Here is a 23,390-nt window from a genome sequence, read left to right on the forward strand (position 1 = left end):
GTTTATTTACGAAAAGGTGGTGAGAGTCACGTTACTGGGACAAGTAGAGGAGTGAGGCAGCCATTATGATACACTGTAAAGAAAATGTCTGGTGAAACTGTGTGAAATTGGCTAACAACCTAAATTAACAATGTTGTTATTATTTACCATATTTTACCTTTTTTTAATTTCTATTTTATCATATAACACTCCAGAGAACTGTGTGTGTCTGAAGATGAGGTCTGCATGTTCTATTTAGTGTTTTATAGATGTCAGTATAAGTGTAGGAAATTGCTTAAGCATGAATATCCAACATGTCCTGAAACTATCCTGCACAATTGACCAAACTGACTTCATGTTAAACTGTTGTTGTTGTTCCTGTACCCACAGTGAATATACTATTTATGTCTAGACTGATAGATTGTTCTCATGGTTTCACATGCTTTAAATTCATTATGATTTAATTTCATTTAACACTGTGGCAGCCGGATGTCTAACTCAGAAAAATATATATATATATATATATATATATATATATATATATATATATTTATAATTTGTGACCATTGCAGGAGACAGACATAGGGAAGGAACAGTAGTGGTTCAAGAGGTAAAAATAATCATTGTGACATACGTACTTCTGCTTTTTCTCACAGATTAGGTCATAGCTTTGCAATGTTGGAGTTTTGGATCTATTTCGAGTTCTACCAGTGAAGACCTTTTGTGTTTCAACATAGTTCCTCCCTGTTTTCACATTTCACATTATTTCCCTTTTATTTTGATGATCTAAATGTCCCATATGTCACATCTATATGTGAGAAAGGTGAGAATTCAGTTCATCTGAAAGAAAACTGTATAAAAATGTGCTTCTTTCAAATGGGAAAGAGTAAGAGAATATTTGACACTACAGTGAGGATTAAACTCTTATCATCATTTAAGAAATACACCGACTAATGAACCTATTATGTCAAACAGAGGGAATCGGAGGCCTCTAAGTGTGAAGATCTTTGACTTTGCAGGGAATCAAGAATCTGCACGAGTTGAAACTGGAGCAGCGGCCAATGGCTTTAATGTGGAGAAGTTGTTGAAGTAAAGGAAAAATGAGGAAGAGTATACATGTGATGCTTTGTTAGCTAAGAGATAAATATAAAAAAGGAAGTGGATTACACATCAGTGCCATTCTCCATCGCTAATGTCCCTCTCCAGTCAGTGAAATATGGTGAGGTTTGTCCATAAAGAGCAACCTGAGATCACGATGGACTATGTAAATATGCCTGAGGAGTCAGCCAGAAGGGATGCCCTCAAGAGATGTTCTGGTGAGGATGGTGGAGTCACTGCTGCAGCGCCTGGTGAGACAACACCACAGTTTAACAAAAATAATAGTTAATTGTGTTGAAAACCTAAGGAAGAATCTATTTCTCAGTGTTCATGTGATGTTAGTTTATTCAGTCATTTTGCACTGTTGGTCAATGTACATGCTTTGTTCTTGTTTTACTTTCATTTATATTATGAAAAGTAAATGGTTTTTTGTACTGATTTAGAGATTGTGGTCAAGATTTGTGTGGTTGTAAAAGATATATGCCAGGTCACTGGCTCACATACAGCCCTCCCAAAAGGCCAACACATTGTCCATATAACTCAGTAAACCTGGGCACTTATTTTGTTTGCATGCGTGTCTAATTTCTACACTTAGGAAAAAAACTGTACCGACTGGTTGCTGTGAGCTTTGGACTCTTGTGTGTCCTACAAGCTGCTCTCAACATTTCCCTGCGTCTCGCTCTCTGTGAGTCATTTTAAACTGTGTCTCTACTTTTGTGTTTCCACAGAATCTCTGTTATTGTAAGAGCAGAAAATGGATCTGGTTACCACCACAGTTGAATAATAACAAGATATGACCATTGCTTTCTCTGTGGGTGTTCTAGGAAGGCTATGTGTGTATATCACTTGATCAACAACAACGCCTCATTATAATTCTGTGTTTGTTCTCTCAGGCTCTCACAGTTTTTATCCATTCAGTTACACTGCTGTTTCTCAAACCTGTTTATTATTATGTCTGTATATAATATACCTTTCTTTTTATGTTTGTTTGTTTATCAGTAGGATTTAGGGAAAACTAATGGCACGATTGTCATGAATCTTGGTGGAAGGGTGTAGCACGGGCCAAGGAAGAACCTGTTCAATTTTGTAGCAGATCTGAATAACAGGGCAGACACACAAACTATTTTTCACTGTAAACATTGCGAGATTGAATTTGTGTGGACCCATCATTCAGGGCGGCTGTGGCTCAGAGGCAGAGCGGGTCATTCCCTAATCGGAAGGTTGTGGGTTCGATCCCCAGCTCCTGGTGCCACATGTCGAAGTATCCTTGAGCAAGATACTGAACCATGCATCGGTGTGTGAATGTGTATGAATGTTAGTTTCTGTTCATCACTGAGTGAATGTGTGTGAAAGGGTGAATGTGGCACGTAGTGTAAAAGTGCTTTGAGTGGTCGGAAGACTAGAAAGGCGCTATACAAGTACAGGTCCATTTACCATCATTATTGAAGTGAACAGTGTGCAACAAAACATGCAACAGGTCTGCGCTCTCTGAGTCTAGTTGCTTAAGAATTTGTGGGCAGCTGACGTTCCTAAAGAAACTGAAGTTTGAGGAAGTTTTGAAACGCTCGTAAGGCATAATAACAGTACTAGAAAGCTAACATATTAAGTAAGAAGAGGATGGGACTGACCAGTTCAGTCAGGACCACTTTTGTCAAAAGAAAACTTTATTTCCAATTGCAGTAAGTTATATCTGGTGGTGTGGGTCTGTTCTGGGACCTCCCTGCCCTTTCACATGCATAAATGGAAAGCATAAGGCAAGGAGAGCAGCAAAGACAGCACAGAACAGGCATCAGTGACAACAGAAATGACACTGATTAAATCAAAATACAGCGTAAAAGGAGGAGCTAGGGTGAAGGTGGCTAAAGCGCCTTAAATAAGGCACTGTGTAGATATTTGCCTATTGGATTCTTGAAGGGAATCAACTGAGCCATCAGCTGATGTAGCTGAGATTATGAGCGCATACAGATTTGCTTCTTTTGTTTGTTCCCCAATCTCCTCCTGTCCACTTGCCACTGTCAAAGTGTCCTTTACTGAAGATACTGAACTGACACATGAATTGCCAATAAAATGTTTCTGCTCTTTCAGACAGCCCTTACAAGACAAGAGATATAGAGGTCTGCAAAAACCTGATTGAAGAGAGTGACAAGCTTAAGGAGAAACTGATTAACTTTAGTAAGTAAGAGATTGAAACTCATTCCCAAACCAATAATGAGAGCTTGCATCCAAAAGGACATTTCAGTGCAATTTAGGGCAAAACTGGGTATTATACTGAGTACATCAGATGAAAACCCACAATGAATCTTGTCAAAGCCAAACGGACTCACATGATAGTCCACTGCTGCAAATAATACAGTTATTGTGGGGTTTTGTTTTTGGGCAAACACTGTATGATTTTATTAAACTTGTATTGTGTTTACTCACACTAAATAACAAACCAAAACAAAAATCTGGATCAGAAATACTTTAAAATAAAAGAAGAGTAATCCAACCCTCAGAGTGGGTTGGAGGTCTATTGGCCAAGTGTTTGTTTGTTCTGGTTGTGTAGAAAGTCTGATTGAAATCATTTTCAGTCTGTAAATAACCACTAAATAGAGCTATTTTTATCTGAAGTGACATACACTCTGGCTAGTGGTTTTTTTGAGGTACATCAGTACAATAATGTAATCCAATACAACAGCCCTGGTGTGTATCTACAATTAATTTATTCATTAATCATTTTAAAGAGAGGCATAAGAATATGGAGTTATTCCATTTACAGATTTTTTTAATCTATTTTTACTTGGAGCTAATTAATTTATAATTGCTTTTTTAAATTGGTGATATTAGTCAAATAATGTTAAATAAGTAAATAAATAATTGTTCTGGTGGCAAACTCCAGGCCCTGTTTGATTGTCTATATTGCTAATGTCTGAGATATTAAGGCAGTCTTTGCTGTCATTCATAACAGATTACCTTTTCCAACAAGGGTGGGTCTATTTCCATCCCAGTTTCTATTACATTTCTTCTACCAAGAAATCCTGGAACGACAGCAGAGAAGACTGTCTGCAAAGAGGTGCAGACCTGATGGTAATCAACAGCAAAGAAGAACAGGTGTGTGTATTAATCATTAACGGTATGATCAAAAATGGATATAGTCTTTGTGGCACTTCCATGTTGGCTTCATTTGCTGCTTGGTATTAATGCGTGAATGAGTTTGAGATTAAGAGACACTAAAGAAAGATGTGAAGTAAATGGAAAAATATGGTGAGAAATGACATAAAGTTGAAAAATAAGTAAACTAATCTATATTCTATTATAACCTGTTTTAAATATCAGTAACAGAAACTTACTCACTCATTCACATTCACACATCAATGACGCAGCATTGGGAGCAATTTGGGATTCAGTGTCTTGCTCAAGGATACATGAACCAGGAATCAAACCAACAACCTTCCGTGTGTGGACGACCCGCTCTACCTCTGAGCCACAGAGGTGTAATCAACCATTTCTATTGATTGCTGATTACAGTTTTTCTCTGTAAACAAGGACTTCACAAGAAAATTCAACAAGTTCATGTGGATTGGACTGACAGACAGAGAAACCAAAGGGATGTGGATATGGGTGGATGGCACTCCGCTGGACAAAAGGTTAGTCTTTTATTCAGATTACATTGATGCTGAAACAAAAAGCCTTAAAGGTTATATATGTATGAGATTTAAAAGATAAATATAGCAGTAGGGGTGTAACGGTATATGTATTCGTCCCGAACCGTAACGGTGCACGCAGTCATATGACGAATACGTCTGAGTGACTTTTAAAAAAAAGTGGAGTCCTCACTTTAATCCAGTTGCCTAAAATCATTACAGAAGAAGAAGAAGTAGTTACAAAAAAGGACGAAGAAGAAAAGTTATGGAAAGTGTGGAGTTGGAGGAGCAGCCTGCGTCATTTAAATCAGCTGTTTGGGAGCATTTTGGCTTCCCAGTACAATATAATGGTGATGGCATGCGAGTGGTGGTATGTTGCTGGCAACACCTCAAACATGCTAACCCACATAAGACAGCATCACCCCGACATATCTGTCACAACAACTTATCCCCGCTGCTTTTAAGCCACTTCTTGACATTAACACTGACAGGGCCAAAAACATCACAGAAGCAATTGGCATATACATATCAACATCTATGCGCCCATATGCCGTTCTTATAATGATGTTACCAAAGTTGAATGAGAATGAGAACCCTCTTAATACATTTGTTTTATGTTTTATTAGGGACCATGCCAGCGACCGCTAAATTACTTTTTCGTGTTCCTCCTACACGCTTTGTCCGATTCGCACGAAATTTTTCACGTAGTACCTGGAGACCGCCATGACAAAAAAAGTATTTTTAAGGATTGTGATATTTCAAAAAATAAGCAACGCATGTTATAAAATTAGCACTTCCTGTTCCTGTTTCGTCAAAAAAGGAAGTGGACCATTTCTCCACATTGGTATGTCCGATTGACACCAACCTTGGTTCCATCATTACTTATGTCTTCCTTAGGCATCGTGCGCAATTTCTGGCCATCGCCACAAGGTGGCACTCTTTAAAATGAAGAAGTTTATATCTCTGCATTGGCATGTGTGATTGAAATGAAGCCTTGTACCATGCTTGCCCATGGCTCCCTGAGGCTCGCTAAAAAATGTGTCAACAATCCACCACTAGGTGGCGGTCTGGTGGCATGGTAAATCACTGTGCGGAGACCGTAATAGTTATGAGTATGAAATTCACAGGGCACGTGTAGAGTGGTGCCTGAAGCTCACATACCAAAAATTGTGTTTGTCGTGTTTGTAGTGCCCCCCACAGGATTTTAAAAAAGCAGCCCTGGCGCCACGTTTCACCGATATATATGAAACTCGGTAGGCACGTGAAACATGCTGAGACGTACAAAAAAGCCTCTTGGACCCATACCCCAAACCCCACGGGAAGTCAGCCATTTTGATTTTCATTTTCACTTTCAGCAAACTTTTTGCGTTGTATTTGAACAAATTCCTACTGGGGAATTCATTGCATCTGCTTGAAAAAAAATGGTGCTGATTAAAAGTTGTGCTATTTGTGCACGTACGTTGAAGGGCGTATCCGTGGCATGCCGTCAAATTTGGCCGGGTTGAATCGAATGTCAAACTGTGATGCCATTTCACAATTTAAGGGCTTCTGTTTTAACTAACTCCTCCTACAGATTTTATCAGATTGACTTCAAATTCGAACACTGCAATCTAAACACATTGGTGATCAAAAGTTGTGCTATTTGTGACTGTATGTTTAACCGCGTGCCTGTGACGACATGTCGAATTCCGCCGATTGGCCATTAAACAGACTATTCATACCTTCAGTGTACAGTCCCACCCTGAACACGTCCTCACAACTTCAGTGTACATGGCCCAGTCTCAATGAAACACGTTTGATCACAGTCCCGCACTGAACACGTCTATATGACAATATTCAGATATAGTGATAGCGCCACCTACTGGCAACAGGAAGTAAGCCCTGCATAGTGACACGGCCACAGGACGCCCCGAGTTGCGTGGAGTGTGAGGGCCCGTTCATCACTGCTTGCAGCTTTAATTTTGTTTCTGTCCCATTTGAGGTGTGTTTTACGATTATCTGCTCAGTAAAATGATTGGTTATGGAGTCTTGTCAGCCACAGTACCCATTGTGGGTTCTTTATTAGAAGGTCCAGTGTGTAACCCTTAGGACGATCTATTGGCAGAAATGGAAATATTTATAGGTATGTTTAAATTAGTGTATTCACCTGAACATAGTAATCGTTGTGTTTTTGTTACATCAGATTAGGACGTTTTTATCTACAGACGCCATGGGTCACCTTCTATGGGCTCCACCTTGTTTCTACAGTAGCCCAGAATGGACAAACAAAACACTGGCTGTAGAAATGGCCTTTCACATTTTTTCCGAGTTACGCAGCCCGTGTAGTTTCTCCAACACACTTCACAGCCTGTTCTCATTCCCAGGTTGTCAAATACAGACGCCAGTGGTGTGCAGTTAGTTGCAATCTGCAAGAATAAGATGTCACCAAATCCTACACACTGGTCCTTTAAAGATAATTTGTTTTTTGGTTTCAGCTATTGGACCCCTGGGGAGCCCAATGCTTATGAAGACAAAAATGAGGACTGTGTAGAATTAAAGTCCCATGATATTGAGAACAGCTGGAATGATATACCATGTGAAGACGAAAACTTCTGGATCTGTGAAAAATGATTTTTCGATGATGTTCACAAATTCCCATTTCACATACAGTACAGTATTTCATAATCCTATGACTCTGTAACCTGTGACCAAGCTGTGCCTCTGTCTCTATGAGTAATATATAGCCATTGGACTAGATACAGTATATGTCTATTAATAATAGATCGTTTATAGTAGACTACAACTCAGAGTGACATTTCTTGACTGGATGCTTTATATTCAGCTTTCTGGGGAGTTGTTGTCCACAATGCTCTGAATCCCACCTGCTCAGGCAATGTAAGAAAATGAATGAAGAAGTATGCCTTTCTGAAAACTAATTCATTTAATAAAGTTTTTACTTCGCACATATAATAAAAAAAAATTTTGTTGTGTGAGTGAGTTGATTGCTTGGTATAATGTAATAAGGGTAGAAAGGTGAAAAACTAATAAAATCTAACCACAGATCAATCAATGCCAGGAGACTTGCCCTATAGATGTGGGTGCAATAACCACTGATCAGCCATAACATCATGACCACCTGCCTAATATTGTGAAGGTCCCCCTTTAGCTGCCAAAACAGCCCTGACTGGTTGAGTCATGGACTCCACTAAACCTCTGAAGGTGTGCTGTGATATCTGCTAACAACACGTTAGCAGATCCTTTAAGTCCTGTAAATTGTGCGGTTGGGTCTCCATGGATTGGACTTGTTTGTCCAGCACATCCCACAGATGCTCGATTGGATTGAGATCTGGGGAATTTCGGAACATCTGCCAAAGCATCACACTGCCTCCGCTGGCTTGCCTCTTACCATAGTGCATCCTGGTGCCATGTGTCCCCCAGGTAAGCGACACGTATGCACCCGGCCATCAACAAGATGCCAAAGAAAACGTCATTCATCAGACCAGACCACCTTCTTCCATCTCTCCGTGGTCCAGATCTAATGCTCACATGCTCCTTGTAGGTGCTTTCAGCAGTGGACAGGGGTCAGCATGGGCACCCTGACTGGTCTGTGGCTACGCAGCCCTCATACCAACAGACTGTGACACTCTTTATGTTCTGACACCTTTCTTTCAGAACCAGCATTAACTTTTGGACTTGAGCCTTTTGACTTGAAAATGATACCTTCCCCCAAGAGTGTGTTATTTGAAACGTGTGCCATTAATCAATTAATTTCCTAAAACAATTAACGTTAACAATGTCCATTCCCAGCAAGTCCACACTTATTCCCCAAATCCACTTTGTTTGAACCAATCAAGTTGCAGGAAAGAAGAACAAACTTTACGTTAAAAATAATCTAGTTTCATTCCCTCTGTTGTTAAGATGGCTTTAGATTTGGTTTAGAGCACATTATGACTTGTTTAGGACTTTGGACTTGCCTAGGGACTTGCAAACCAATGACTTGGTCCCACCTCTACATATTGCTTCATAATAGCTAGGAGCTGAACTGCATGAGGGCAGTGGAGTTACAAGAGATTCAAACGAGGGGCAAGAAGCAATGAAAAGAGTTGAAATAGCATTTACAGTTAAAAAGTGATTTTCTATTCTGAACAGTGAATTAGACCCTGCATTCACACCATTAAAATATAATAAATAAAGAGAAACTGAAATTCATCCAGTTATGTTTTATTCTCAGACAGCCAACCAGTCAGCAGAGGGAAGAGGAGGAGGACAGTCACTTCCAACAGCACACGCCATCTTTAAACAGAAACAGGGGTGATCTGATTTCCCACCCAAACTAACTGTTATCATGTGACCACAATCTCATACCTAAATAAGATGTAACAACTAAATCCTCATCTGCTGACGAAGGCAAGATGTGCAAGAGGTGGTTAAAAGCTTCAGAAACAAGTTGGACCTTGCACTGAGGTTTATGGTTCAAAAACAACGGCAGCTGTGGTCTTGTATTTCAGACAGGTGATGAAGAGTTGTCAGAAACCCCCAGTTCAACTTTTAAGTACATCATATATTTTTTCACCATTTACTGTTATAACCTAAGATGTTGAAACATTTAGCAACATTTTTATATCATATTGCAATAATGCAGTTTATTGCTTTTACTGTTTGTAGATATCATACAACTTATTATTGGTAATGAAATATTCAAGCTGTGTACATTTAGTCTCTGAGTCATTGTTTGTCTTGTTTCCAAAAAGAACATCTTCACACCATCTCAAGTTAAAGGCACACTATGCAAGATTTTTACCTTAATATAACAGCTTCGAAGTCATTTCGATGGTAAACAAACTCATAGTATAGCGAATCATCCCAATAGCAAAGCAGGAGAGGGACGCCGCTGGCAGAACCAGCAATGCAAGTCTGAAATCTCGCGAGAATCACAAATTGCTTTACGGCATTCACTCAGACATTACCTGGTCAGTAGACATCTTCGGAGTCTGTCTTTACCCACCTAGAGCCGGAGGATCTGTCCTAGGTTTCTGCCTTTTAACAGGCAGTTTTTCCTTGCCCTTGTCGCCAAGTGCTTGCTCATGGTGGTACTGTTGGGTCTCTGTAATTAATGTTAAGGAGTTCGGTCTAGACCTGCTCTATTTGAAAAGTGTCCTGAGATAACTTCTGTTATGAATTGGCCCTATACAAATAAAATTGAATTGAATTGAATTGAATTGAATTGAATTGAATTTACCTGTTCGATGTCCGATCTTCCATCCTACTGAACATGTGTGTTTTCAGTGTGTTTTTAGCCTGTGTTTTTTGCTATTTTTAACTATTTTCTTACTTTCTTACTACTTTGTTCACGTAGCCTAAACACTTTTTTGGCGTTTTTGAGCACTTTTTATTTTTTATTTGCACGGGTCTCCATGGCGACGGGTAGTCGCATTGTTTACACCCGTGACCAGAAGATCGCCCTGAGGCACCCTAGCATCCTGACTGGAGAGAGACCCTCCATACCGGAGGAGCTGAGGAGGAGACGGCAAGGCTGCAGAGCAGGGTTAAACGGAGGATGAAGAAGAGGAGGTTTAAACTCTACATCCCTGCAGTCATCACTGGAAACAAACGTGGTGACAAGACTTTGGACTTGCTGTATGCAAATGTTCCTGTTTTTTATATCTGTATTTATTTCACTCAAATGTTGCTGTGACAAGTGAATTTCCCCATTGTGGGATTAATAAAGTTATCTATCTATCTATCTATCTATCTATCTATCTATCTATCTATCTATCTATCTATCTATCTATCTATCTATCTATCTATCAATGTACCGGTATACAGGGGGGAGGGGTTCAGGCCGTTAGTGCAGAGACGCAGAGCCGTATATAGAGACGGCTCTGGTGAGTGGTATTTAAGACAGTTAACGTTAAATACAAGTACTCCGCAGCGACTCTAGGGGTAGCTGACAAAACCAGAAAACTGCATAGTATGCCTTTAAAATAATGATGACACCAGTGACCTTTACTTGATATTTTCATCTTACTGCAGTGACAAACTGTTTGTTTGTAGTCAGATCTCTTCCCTTGTCATATAGAGTCATGTAGCTCCTGTTGTAGAGGCAAATATATTCTCTGAATCACCTTAAATACTCTTAAAGCCATTTTTATGTTGTTGGCGGTTTGTTTCGTTTCTAACAATACCAATGGACTTTGAGTCTTATTCAATATCCATCCAGGGTTTATCACCATAAACAAATCTATTATAATTAATTTTCTTCTATTCTATTTTATATATTGTGTTGTATTCATTCATGTATTTTAACTTTTGTGCTGTTTTATATATCTTGGATTCCCATTTTTTTTACTGGTGTGATTTTATTTTCATACGTTTTGTACGAGCATTGTTGGAGGGAGTCTAAGAATAAAGAATTGTAATTATTAATTATTGTACATATAACAAATAAAGAACTTAAAGTAAATATTAGACTTTCATCAAATCTGCTTCAATGTGATAAAATGGATTAGTCAGACTACATGAGATTAAGGGCTGTCAGCAGTTTATTACAATAGTGTGGAAACATGTAACCAGTAGAAGTCAGAGCAACAACAATTATTAAGTCATGTGAATGAGTTCTGTGAGAAATAATAACAAGCTTTATGATACCATGTGCATTTAATTCCACTTTTCAAATAGAGCAGGTCTAGACCAAACTCTTTATAACATTATTTACAGAGACCCAACAGTACCACCATGAGCAAGCACTTGGCGACAAGGGCAAGGAAAAACTGTCTGTTAAAAGGCAGAAACCTAGGACAGATCCTTCGGCTCTAGGTGGGTGGTCGTCTGTCTTGACCAGTTGGGGTGAGAGAGAGAGAGAGAGAGAGAGAGACAGAGAGAGACAGACAGACAGACAGACAGGTGCACAGTAACAACAGTATTGGCAATGGCAATCTAGCAGGACCTTGGGAGGAGGCTCACCAGGATCGATAAGAACCTGCGAGACGAGAAAGCACAAGAACTCCGGGGAAGAAGTGAAGTTAGTAACATGCATTAATGGAACATGAATGAGTGCAGAAAGAGCTCCTGCAGGTGTGGACAGTCTGCCACTGTGGGGACTGGCCTCCTTGGAGCTCTTGGAGCTGCCCCTCCACACCATGGAGGCCCTGGACCGTGCGGAGGAGACACTGCAAAATGGAACAAACCGCCAAACAATGGTAGTTGTTTAATAGTTACATCATTCTTCTGTCAGAAAACTTCACTGATATGCACGCTTTCCTTAAACTGCCTGACAGTTATGACAGTTATGACAGTAGACACATGAGGTAATTTGTACTGAACCTTAGTCTCAGTCATTCCACATCCACATTAGGATGCCAAAAGCCTCAGTCAGCATTTCACACTTCAATATCTCCTAAAAACTGTTGTTGTTTCAGTACGACTTTATCAATCGCAGTTATATTCAGACTGAAAAAAATTATAATTCTGCACAGTCTATGAATATGTTGGCATGATCAAATGTGATTCCAGTCTGCGTGTGTTAACCCTGCAAATTTGTTATACTTTGCCAGACTGCCCGTCTCGCCATTATTGGAGGGACTACCCTAGAGGTGAGGGTCCGCCAGATGATGGCACACTTGTTAACTAATGAACTGGCTTCCGGACTGAACTGGCCCGGAAAGAAGCAAAGGGAGCAGGCCGAACAGAAACAGCCCTTTAAAGAGTTGGCACTCTGCCGATCTATGTTTGGCAAGTCCTGCTATATTTTCAATCACCATTATATGATCAATTCTAGGCTGCGTGCCGGAGGCCCTTAAAGGCCGTGTTGCAGGTTAACCACCATTGTCGATTAATGGGTACATAAAGCACTCAAGATATGTACAGGGGGGGTCCAGAGAATTTTCTGGTGGGGGGCACAGGGGGTAACAAGAATTAATCTGGGTTGGCAGCACAAAAGTAACAAAAATGAAAGCTGCCACTGATCGCCCTCTTCACTTCAATTCATATTGTTACACACTGTATGTTTTCATCTTGCTTTTCTTGGCCACATTAAATCTGCTGGGTGTACTCTTACCAAGTGGTAACACACAGAACACTAGCATGGTTGCTGTACAGAGTTAGCAAGAAGTTAGTGAACATAGCAGTGTTCTGTATAGTAATCAGTTTTAAGCACCACTTAAATTCTTACAATGTAACAACAATAACCTTTAATAATAAAATTAATAAAATAAAATAAAAATGTAAAATATACTTAAAAAATTAAAAATCTCAGTGTTCTGTGTATTTATCAGTTTTGATAAGACTAAGCACAATTATCACAATGAAATTTAGAACAGTAACAGAACTTTAAGGCAAATTTTTTGCATTGTGCTTGTATTTTCTGTTTTAGATGCTCTTACACAGCAGATGGGGACAGCCGCCGTCACCAAATTCACTTTTGCCCAGGCTGTGCAAAAGTGGCTGCGCTATACGCCAGACCGGGCAGGAGGGACTGGACGACAAACAGACGTCGGACCATGAAGTGTAACTAGGACAAATAATGAATGAATGAAATAGCAATGAAAAGAGTGTAATAAAATTAATTTGTTTTGACCTTAAACAGTGTGGTGTGGTCAGTGTTTTAGGCTAGGCTATAGGCATACAAGCTTTCAAATGTTCCATCACTTTTTAACATCCTGGCTGTCGATAAAGCAGGATATTCATTATAGGCTATTTAATTTAGGGCATTACGTTTTCGTATGCCTAGCAATCATTTTCTATGCTTAATAATGATTGAAATTCCATTTATCTATGGACAGGATTTCAACGTTGTTTCAATATTAAAAAAGGGTGCAAAATGATGTAGAATCAACATCAGAGTTTGATGTTGATTAAATTATTTAATGTTAACTGAATGTTTATTTAACATATTTCAATGACTGTGGAAGATAGAAATATTACTATAAATCTACAGTTGCATTAACTTTCAGATAATTTATGACCAAAACTACTCCTTAATGTTAATCTTTCATTGCTGTCTGTTAATTTATCACTAGGATTAAAGTATAGAGGTCATGATGTTATAAGCCTTTCATCTTCTTTAAACACAGAGGGGTCTGCTGAGTGTCATTTACAAGTGTACTGTTTATGATATTCATCATAAACAATTGGATCCTTTTTGTAGTATATTTAATTGTGCCAGTGTAATCAGAGCCATTAGAAACGTTGCTGTTTGAGGAGAGTTTGTGGCTCTTAAAAGAGCCTTTATGTGTGTTTTCCAGCGGGCAGCAGGTTCACTTGGACTTGGCGGGCTTCTCGGTCTTCTTGGGCAGCAGAACAGCCTGGATGTTGGGCAGCACGCCGCCCTGAGCGATGGTCACTCCGCCCAGGAGCTTGTTGAGCTCCTCGTCGTTGCGGACAGCCAGCTGCAGGTGACGGGGGATGATCCGGGTCTTCTTGTTGTCGCGGGCAGCGTTTCCAGCCAACTCCAGGATCTCAGCGGTCAGGTACTCCAGCACAGCCGCCAGGTAGACGGGGGCGCCGGCACCCACACGCTCCGCATAGTTGCCTTTGCGCAGCAGCCTGTGAACACGGCCGACCGGGAACTGGAGCCCGGCCCGGGAGGAGCGGGTCTTTGCCTTAGCTCGGGCTTTTCCGCCGGTTTTGCCTCGTCCGCTCATTTTCGATGCTTTTACAGTCGACGCTCAAAACAAAGTGTGACTCCGACACATAAAACCCTCCTTTATATGTCCGCGGAGCGTGCGGGGGGCTTCCCGAGAGACCAACCAGAAAACAGGCTGCCGTCGGAGGGCGGCCGCTCCGGGTTTTGGCGGACATTTTGAACGCCTTTCTCCGCCAATGAGCGGCCGAGGTTGGGGCGGGGGGCCGCTCCTCCGGGCGGCGCTGAGCTCCAAGAGGAGCCCCTAACCAATCCGGAGCCGGAGCTGTGGAGCAGCGTCACCGTCTGACAGCCGGTCCCACAGTTTAAGAGCAGCGGGTCTCCTCTCTTTACTACACTTTGGTCCCGTTCACAGGAACAACAACAACCACAAGAAGAAACGATGGCGAGAACCAAGCAGACCGCTCGTAAATCCACCGGAGGCAAAGCCCCCAGGAAGCAGCTGGCTACCAAGGCTGCCCGTAAGAGCGCCCCGGCCACCGGCGGCGTGAAGAAGCCTCACCGTTACAGGCCCGGTACCGTGGCTCTGAGAGAGATCCGTCGGTACCAGAAATCCACCGAGCTGCTGATCCGCAAGCTGCCCTTCCAGCGCCTGGTCCGAGAAATCGCTCAGGACTTCAAGACCGACCTGCGCTTCCAGAGCTCCGCTGTCATGGCTCTGCAGGAGGCCAGTGAGGCTTACCTGGTCGGCCTGTTTGAGGACACCAACCTGTGCGCCATCCACGCCAAGAGGGTCACCATCATGCCCAAAGACATCCAGCTGGCCCGTCGTATCCGCGGAGAGAGAGCTTAAACTGTCTGCTGCTGCTCCACAAAACACAACGGCTCTTTTAAGAGCCACCTCACTGCAGACTAAAGACCCTCTTCCTCTCATCACACTCTATTATTTTATATAGTATTGATTATATTTGCTACTTTGAGTAAGTACTTTTAAATACCTTATATTAATCAGATTTAATAGGTGGAAATGTAGCTTTTTAAGGCTGTTCATGATTGTCCACCCTAGTTTACCCTGAAGGACAACTTAATTATTTTACATTGAATAATAAGAATCTAATCTAATTCAGATATTTGCATATAATTAACATATCACCTGCTTTACAGATTAGAAATTATAGTTACGGTAGTACTGAAGGTTAATCATTCATGTAATACTTATATGCGTTTGGTTTAAAATAAAGTTGGCAATACTAGGAGGGATTCAGTTGCAGTAACTATTCTATATATTAAAGCTGTATTCTGTATGGTGGGTTTCCATTCTTCTTTCTGATGGAAGCAAACTGATGATAGAAAAGGAATTGGCCTATACAATCCTAAACGGTTGAATGAGTTAATGGTTAACTGTGTCTCTATGACAGATTTGTGGTCGTTATAAATTAAATCTGAGTCACATAGTTAAACTATTTAAACCAGGGTTTGGAACTGTTTCACCATACACTACCACTTCATGTTTAATATGTTGTGGACGGTCAGGTACTTGTAGTCCTCCACCCCATTAACATCCAGATAACTTCTTCCAGCACAATTCATCAGAAGAGCAGTACTCTGTACTTGTCCTCCTGTCCATCACTTTGTACAACCAACCTCTGCAGAGCAGTCTGAAAACCTCTGCATGTGGCCTGACCTGGATTTGTATTGAAAGTGTGGTGGGGACAGCAAAGTCCCCTGTGGAGCTCCTGTACAACTTTTAGACGATCAGGTAACCTGTAATCCAGAAGGTGCTGGATGTTTCAACCCTAACTGTCTGCAGACCCTCACTCAGTTACAGTAACCTGATGAGGCTGTAGACAAACTGCACAGGGGGGGCAGCAATGATTTCACCTGCAGACTGAAGTGGACCAGCAGCCTCCAGCACCTTCATCACATAAGATAGATAGATAAGATAATCATCACTTTAGACTGTTTCCTATTTACTTTCATTTAATTAATTAAACTATGTAATGTTTCTTCTAATGTACCTTGGAACTGGTTGCACTTTATAATTGTACTTTTCTCACATTGAATTTAAATAAAGTTTTTATTCGGGTAATGCCAAACCCGAGGCTTTAAAACAGACGTCCATGAGCCAGTGAGGATTTACACTTGTTTATAACAAATAAAGTCAAAGCTAACATTGTAAAACGTGAAATATTTTGTGATTTTGTGGTTTCACCTGTTAACTGTGAGCTAACATTGGCTCAAACCAATCCCCACATTCAGAGCCATGTTAGGGGACCCTCTGCACCCTCCCTTTAGTTCCTGGGGAGTTGTTTGACCCACTCTGGATGAGATTTCTGGCCCTATAAAAGCCTGAAGTCCCAGTTGTTAACAAGGTGTTGGAGTACAGGTGTGAATCACTGTAAATAGCATCTGAACAGCAGTAAAACCTCGTCTGACTAGAACTTATTTTTACTGCAGCACTGGATGAAGCTACAGACTTTAAATAATAACAATGATAATATACTTACTCACATAAGGAAAATCTATTAAAGCTATAAAAGTCAATAATTAAACTGAGCCTGGTTGATCTAAACCTGAGATTTTCTTGAAATGGAGTTTGAACCTTTTAGAAAAAGTTGTAACTTCTGCTCTCCTGATTTGTATGTATATAGTTCACAACAATGTAAAACCCTCCCATAGACCTTGGGTTACAGGGGTTACAGGGGCTACAGGGGTTACAGACAGTTGCAGTTGGGGAAGTTTTCTGTGCTGACCAACCAATTCCTGTGAACCGTCGTTAATCTGAACTTCTACAACAACCGAGACAGCAGCCTCCACACAGTTGTAGCACCAGTCGCACTCAGCTGCCAGCTCATTCTGGGGGGCTACCTAAGGACCTTGCACTCATTCGACACCGAGGGGTTAGAGACCTCCTCCTCGAAGGGCCCTGAGGACTCGGCGGCCAGAGGTTGGACTTTAGGCCCTTGGGTAGTGAAAGGAGGACACACCGAGGCTGGAGCACTCTAAACGTCCGCTGTATGTTTTATTTTAAGTTGACACAACACCACAAACAAAGAAAACTTTATACAAAGATGAAAAAACTACACCGAGAAACAGAGCTCGCTGTAGCTTCCAGCAGACCTGAACCTGAACTGGACCAACTGGACTCCAACAACAACCCCCGAAGAGCTTCGACCCCCTTTACCTTTAAACAAGAACCTCCATAAGTCCATTATGATAATTCAATAATAGATCAATGAGAAGAGTAACAGGAGACCTGTTGTCTGTGGTTCCTGTAGTTGTTCAGTAGGTGGCGCTAAAGCACCAAAGAGTTCATCATCAACCTCATTAAAAGCCAGAGAAGAAGACAGTGGCTGTGTTCAATCACGTCCTCAGTCAGGAGTTAAGTAGTGGGACAGCGGAGAGAGAGAAACATTCATATCAAACACTTGATACGTTAAAATGAGCGGAAGAGGAAAGGGAGGTAAAGGACTCGGTAAAGGAGGCGCTAAGCGGCACCGTAAAGTCCTCCGTGATAACATCCAGGGAATCACCAAGCCCGCTATCCGCCGTCTGGCTCGCCGCGGTGGAGTGAAGCGTATCTCCGGTCTGATCTACGAGGAGACCCGCGGTGTGTTGAAGGTCTTCCTGGAGAATGTGATCCGTGATGCCGTCACCTACACCGAGCACGCCAAGAGAAAGACCGTGACCGCCATGGATGTGGTTTATGCTCTGAAGAGGCAGGGACGCACTCTGTACGGCTTCGGAGGTTAAACCTGTTATTGATCCACTGAACCAAAGGTCCTTTTAAGGGCCGCACACACTCTCTCAAAGAGACACAGTCCTGATTTATAGTGAGAAAACTTTTATTTTTATATATGTATATGTTAATATTGGTGTATTACAAAGTGGTTGTTACTTAGGGGGTCTACAATTATACAGTTTAGCCTCGTAGAGACCAGACAACAAATTATTCTAAATACAGAATTTAATTAATCCCATCTGTATATATCGGGGTTAGAGCAGCAGAATGATATACAAAAGCATTGACAGGGGAAAACGCATTATGGGCTAAATATATTGTAAATTATATAAATGTAATGCACTAAAAAGTAATTATCATTTTTAACTTTTAATTAGTATGGTACAGTACAGCCCAAAGTTATTGTATACATATTCAATAAAAAATGTGGTTATCACAATGACATTTACTTTTTTTAATGTATAGTTCAATAATTTTAAGTAATATGTATATATTTTTAAAATACTTTAATTTTTTGTTTTTATCTCATAGTTCCTGTAGTACTTTGAAAGTACCCCTAGGGGTACACATATCCCCATTTGAGGGGAATAAATAGGCAATAGTGCATGTAGTGGCTGCTACAGCCCAAGGCTTCAGTAAGATATATTAACATCATTTTTTTTTTTTTTTTAAAAACACAAAATAAAACTGATTCAACCAACACTACAACCAGAACTGGTACGGGCATGAAACCAAAATAAGTTACCTTAAACCACCACTGCCAAAAAAGTAGAGGAAACACTGTTAAAAGAAAACAACTATCCAATCTGGACTCACTATTTTTGGCGTTTTCAGTAACTTTCAGGAAATTCAGTTTCACAAAGGTCTACGTGTTTTTATTACTTTATTCAAATGTACCTTTAAACCGTCCAGACTGACCCCAGAACCACAATAAATCAGACTGAAACAGGAAATGTTTTCCACATTTCATCTCTTTAAATGTCACTGAATAAAATTAAAGAACTATACATGCATAAAGAGAAGTACAGAAAGTGATGCTGATATATACAAAGTAACATGATCATGTTGATGGACTCTATCTATGAAATAATGTGTAAAAGATGTTTAGTGTTATATTATATAATATATAATTATATATATATATATATATATATATATATATATATATATATATATATATATTGTATCTGACCTGCAGAACACTGAAGTTCATTACTGAAGTGATTTTATCTGTTCTTTTCTGTAATAAAATAAACATTTTTGTCTTAATGTCTATTTCTTTCACATTGATGTGATCAGCACTTGATATTTCAGCTCTGTCTTTTAAAGACTTATTCCTCTCACATTGGATCCAAACCAGCTTCATAAACCTGGTTCAGTTTGTTTTGTGGCTGATTGACAACAGTGAACGCTGCTTTAATGAGCCTTTATTAAACCTCCCTCTGCTCTTTGTGTCTCAGATTATAATTTAAACAGCAGAGTGACCTGTTCTTGGTCTCAGAGGATATCTCAGTCAATCACTGATCGTTTAATATATTTTAATTATGTGATGAAGTTGTGAAACATTCATTCTGCTGCTGTAAGAAAACGAGCTCTGAACTAAAGTGTCGCTGTCCAAGGTGCTGATTCTGTTTCTGTTTCCACCACAAAATAAGCAGCTTGTAGTCATTTGACCACTGATACATAACATACGTCAGAAAGATAAATAAACTATATAAACCTTTTTACCTCACTGTGTTAATAAAATGCACACAAGTGCTTATACTGCCCACCATCAAGATGTTTCTTGTAACAATATTATATTTTCATCCGTTGTTTGTTTACACAAAGACTCTGAGTCCTCGTATGTTATCTGCTGTAACTTCAAATAACTTTCTGACAGTATATGTATATATATACATATATATATATACACACATATCTAAGTGGGAAAAGAGACGAGAGCAAGATAAGGCCTTTTTTATACATTTTGTGTCAGAGCAGAAGCATCTCCAAATAAATTGGTGTCATCTTACTAGTAAAAGTATATTTAAAAATAACAATTTTGTTGGAGGGTTTATTGAATATAGCTGATGGAGAAGGTACAGAGGTTACAAACAAAAACAGAGAGGTCCGTTGTCTTATCTCTGTTAGCAGACGTCCTGTGAGAGCTGTAGTCTCATGGAGCTGCTTTATTAAAACTAATAAATGTCCCATGATTCATTGTAGTGAAGATGAGACACAGCAGCTCCTCCTGATGGAGACAGGAAGCTTCTCCCACATCTCCTCACTACAATATTTTAGGTCTCGATTTAAACATTTAAAAAAAGGTTTTGACTCTATTTCCAGAGAGTATCTCTGGACTCACACACACAGCTGTTTATCTATAACATGTGGATAGCATCACAGCGTTCACAGTCCTGATAGGCATTGTGGCCTTCAGTGCATTTCACAAATGGAGACTCACAGATGAAAAAACATAGATGTTGAATTTAAACATGGAACTCCTCTACATAGTCCTGCTGATGTTAAAAAATGTCTCAGACTGGACAACATCAATATTTATAACATCATTAATTATGTTTAATCAGGAGTTTTATACTTTTTTCTGCCCTTCAGGAATCAAATCACCACTTATAGAGAATAAAGTCATTAGTAAACAATCACAGGCTACCATAGTTTCTCCTACATGCTTGAAGGCAAATATAATTCAGATGGTAAACCAACACTGTTAGTTCAGCATGAGGCCAGAGGACAAAGTTTTATGCCTGCAGTAAAAATACAATGTAGTTTGTTTTTGAGTGTCTGTGTAACTTTAATAATAATAATAATAATAATAATAATAATAATAATAATAATGCTGGAGATATTTTGATTAAGTACAAGTATTTTAATCTGAACTGATGTTACTATGAGATTATTGAACAAAGTCCAAATCCTCAATTTCAACATCAGCAGTGAACAAATGTGTGATAATAGTGTTTTAACAATAATATATTGATCAGTGAAACTCAGCCACGATGATCAGCTCTGATGTGAAGTGTGTGACCGTGAGTCTCAGCCATCATCAGTGTGTGTTTGCTGCGAGCAGAATAAGTTGATTTTATCCCAAAGTGATCATCAGCAGAGGATTGTTTTTACTTTGAGTGTGTGAACAAACATGTGGAGCGACTGGAAAACGTGTTTTGACGGAGCTGCGATGCATTTGAAATGATTTCCGGAGAGAAATGAGTGTTAAAAGCCGCCGAGAAGCGCCGCTCAGGACGGTGAATATGTGAGGTTTGGAGGCTCCCCAAAGAAAATGCAGAGAGCATCAGAGCTCTACAAGAGCTGAATATGAAGAGACACAAGTCCGCTATCGGCTCCCTTCACCGTCAGCCTCCAGCACTTGTCCCACATTGAGTTTGGAGCGTTTTATCGATGAGGAGAAAACACAAGTGAGCCGGCATCAGGAGGCAGGGGCCGGGTTGAGTCTCCACGGTCCTCATGGTGTGTTTAAGGGCAGCCTCCTGCTCCGGACTCTCCAACACTCAGTGTCACTGTCGTATCGCGCCGAGCAGGAAGACAACATTAAGTTGACAATGGCAGAAGTAGCTCCAGCTCCCCGCCGCCGCCGCCGCCGCCCCGGCTAAAGCAGCCAAGAAGAAGGTTTCCAAACCGAAGAAGGCCGGCCCCAGCGTCAGCGAGCTCATCCTGAAAACTGTGGCCGCATCCAAGGAGCGCAGCGGCGTGTCTGCGGCCGCCCTCAAGAAGGCTCTGGCTGCCGGAGGCTACGATGTGGAGAAGAACAAGGCCCGCGTCAAGACCGCCATCAAGGGCCTGGTGGCCAAAGGGACTCTGGTCCAGACCAAGGGGACCGGGGCCTCCGGATCCTTCAAGATGAGCAAGAAGACGGCTGAGCCCGCAGCCAAGAAGAAGAAGCCGGCAGCAGCAGCAGTAGTCAAGAAAGCCTCCGCTCCTAAAGCCAAGAAGCCCCGCGCAGCAGCAGCAGGAGCAGGAGCCAAGAAAGGCAAAGCAGCAGCGGCCAAAAAGCCCAAAGCAGCGGCCGCCAAGAAGCCCGCAGCCGCTAAGAAGTCCCCGAAGAAGGCCAAGAAACCCGCGGCGGCGGCGGCAGCCAAGAAAGCCGTGGCCAAGAGCCCCAAGAAGGCCACCAAGAGCCCCAAGAAGGTGGTGAAGAAAGCTCCTGCAGCCAAGAAAGCCCCCGCAAAGAAGGCTGCAAAGCCCAAAGCCAAGAAGGCAGCACCCAAGAAGAAGTGAGCTGTCAGCAGTCTGATTGTGTCCGACTAAAGGCTCTTTTAAGAGCCACCCACACTCACCTTAAAGAGCAAGGTCCTGGTTATTATTGTCGTCTAAATAAAAGCGCATAAACTGTTAATATTAGGACTTAATTAAGAATGAAGAATAGTAAATTTAAGGGGATACAGCAGTAATAAAGTTGACATTTAGGTCCACAACTCAATTGAAATGTACATTAAAGGAGGAAAATGAAACAAAAACAAATATATCAGGACCGCCAGCTCACGTTTTGCTGTTTGTATTATAAGACGCTTTTTTGTACAATAAATTATATATAAGATAAAACTATCTGTTCAACATTTTTCCTAGTATGTAAAATACTTGAGTATCTTATTGGTTAAGATTAGTTTACAATGTTTTGTTTAATCTACATTATACATTTTAGATTTTTTAAAAACATTTTGTATAATCATCAACTGGCCTATTTATTCACAGAAATTGCTCATTTTACACAAACTTCCTCTGTTTATTGCATTCACTGGGTTAATGTACAGTTTATCAGTTGTTATTATTATTATACATCAAATAGAAAAGTGGATAAAAATATATGGATGAATTGAGAAGTATCCCCGCTAAGAGAGATGCTGTGTGCATGGAAATGCTTAAAATGACTGAAATAATCCGCTCTAATCATTATAGTCTATTATAGTCTAATACAACATAGAATAAATCACCTGACAGACAAACTACCTCACTGACAGAAACTACCTCAGTCACAGACAGCCTTGCTGACATGACTCTCATTGTGTGTACATATAATAATAATAATATATATATATTTTCTCTTTCTGTACTCTTTGCACTACATTCCCCTACAGGGTTGAATAAAGAAACATTTTATCTTTAACAGTGAAATGTCCTGATGTTTGTGAAAATGTCACATTTAATTCACAATAAATGGCTTATTATCTTACAATACAATCAAATTAATCTTTGCTATAGTTACATTTAGACATTATTGCAGCATATTAATATGTTCTGAAGTTAATGGTTTGTATTTCATATTAGATCTGAATAATATTCTTCAGACTTAATGAACATTTATTCATATAATTAATTTATTTCATCAAGTAACTGGATTTGTCATTTTGAGGCACAGGGTGTAGGATTTATT

The 23,390-nt window shown here is 40.4% G+C and overlaps 4 protein-coding genes and 1 pseudogene across 7 annotated transcripts; 4 read left to right on the forward strand and 1 right to left on the reverse strand.

The window, feature by feature from the left end:
• Window positions 1-1,133: 1,133 nt before the first annotated feature.
• LOC127354290 (CD209 antigen-like protein E) lies at window positions 1,134-9,893 on the forward strand. Of its 4 annotated transcripts, none has more exons than XM_051384127.1 (6): window positions 1,134-1,328; window positions 1,673-1,762; window positions 3,163-3,249; window positions 4,025-4,167; window positions 4,585-4,703; window positions 7,175-9,893. In XM_051384127.1, exons 1-6 carry the CDS (start codon window positions 1,196-1,198, stop codon window positions 7,308-7,310), a joined length of 708 nt encoding a protein of 235 aa, XP_051240087.1. In that variant the 5' UTR covers window positions 1,134-1,195; the 3' UTR covers window positions 7,311-9,893. The 4 variants fall into 4 exon arrangements, with proteins under 4 accessions (XP_051240087.1, XP_051240089.1, XP_051240088.1 ...); XM_051384128.1 differs by having other exon boundaries at window positions 1,135-1,328; window positions 4,603-4,703; XM_051384129.1 differs by lacking the exon at window positions 1,673-1,762.
• Window positions 9,894-13,675: 3,782 nt separating this feature from the next.
• LOC127354303 (histone H2A) lies at window positions 13,676-14,320 on the reverse strand. Its single transcript, XM_051384146.1, has one exon. The coding sequence runs from the start codon at window positions 14,318-14,320 to the stop codon at window positions 13,934-13,936; it is 387 nt and encodes a 128-aa protein (XP_051240106.1). The 3' UTR covers window positions 13,676-13,933.
• Window positions 14,321-14,701: 381 nt separating this feature from the next.
• LOC127354300 (histone H3) lies at window positions 14,702-16,440 on the forward strand. The gene has a single exon (XM_051384143.1). The coding sequence runs from the start codon at window positions 14,702-14,704 to the stop codon at window positions 15,110-15,112; it is 411 nt and encodes a 136-aa protein (XP_051240103.1). The 3' UTR covers window positions 15,113-16,440.
• A 1,176-nt stretch (window positions 16,441-17,616) lies between these two features.
• Window positions 17,617-19,104, forward strand: LOC127354307 (histone H4). Its single transcript, XM_051384149.1, has one exon. It carries the CDS (start codon window positions 17,701-17,703, stop codon window positions 18,010-18,012), a length of 312 nt encoding a protein of 103 aa, XP_051240109.1. The 5' UTR covers window positions 17,617-17,700; the 3' UTR covers window positions 18,013-19,104.
• Window positions 19,105-21,561: 2,457 nt separating this feature from the next.
• On the forward strand, window positions 21,562-23,123 carry LOC127354294 (histone H1-like; annotated as a pseudogene).
• Window positions 23,124-23,390: the final 267 nt, after the last annotated feature.

This window comes from Dicentrarchus labrax, unplaced genomic scaffold, assembly GCF_905237075.1.
Source record: "Dicentrarchus labrax unplaced genomic scaffold, dlabrax2021, whole genome shotgun sequence".
In the NCBI taxonomy this organism is placed as follows: domain Eukaryota; kingdom Metazoa; phylum Chordata; class Actinopteri; family Moronidae; genus Dicentrarchus; species Dicentrarchus labrax.

Coding starts and splice junctions, on each gene's coding strand:
- LOC127354290 (XM_051384127.1), top strand. CDS start 1,196: ATGGTGAGGTTTGTCCATAAAGAGCAACCTGAGATCACGATGGACTAT. Junction 1,329..1,672: donor AGTCACTGCTGCAGCGCCTG/GTGAGACAACAC, acceptor TTCTACACTTAG/GAAAAAAACTGTACCGACTG. Junction 3,250..4,024: donor GGAGAAACTGATTAACTTTA/GTAAGTAAGAGA, acceptor CATTCATAACAG/ATTACCTTTTCCAACAAGGG.
- LOC127354303 (XM_051384146.1), bottom strand. CDS start 14,320: ATGAGCGGACGAGGCAAAACCGGCGGAAAAGCCCGAGCTAAGGCAAAG.
- LOC127354307 (XM_051384149.1), top strand. CDS start 17,701: ATGAGCGGAAGAGGAAAGGGAGGTAAAGGACTCGGTAAAGGAGGCGCT.
- LOC127354300 (XM_051384143.1), top strand. CDS start 14,702: ATGGCGAGAACCAAGCAGACCGCTCGTAAATCCACCGGAGGCAAAGCC.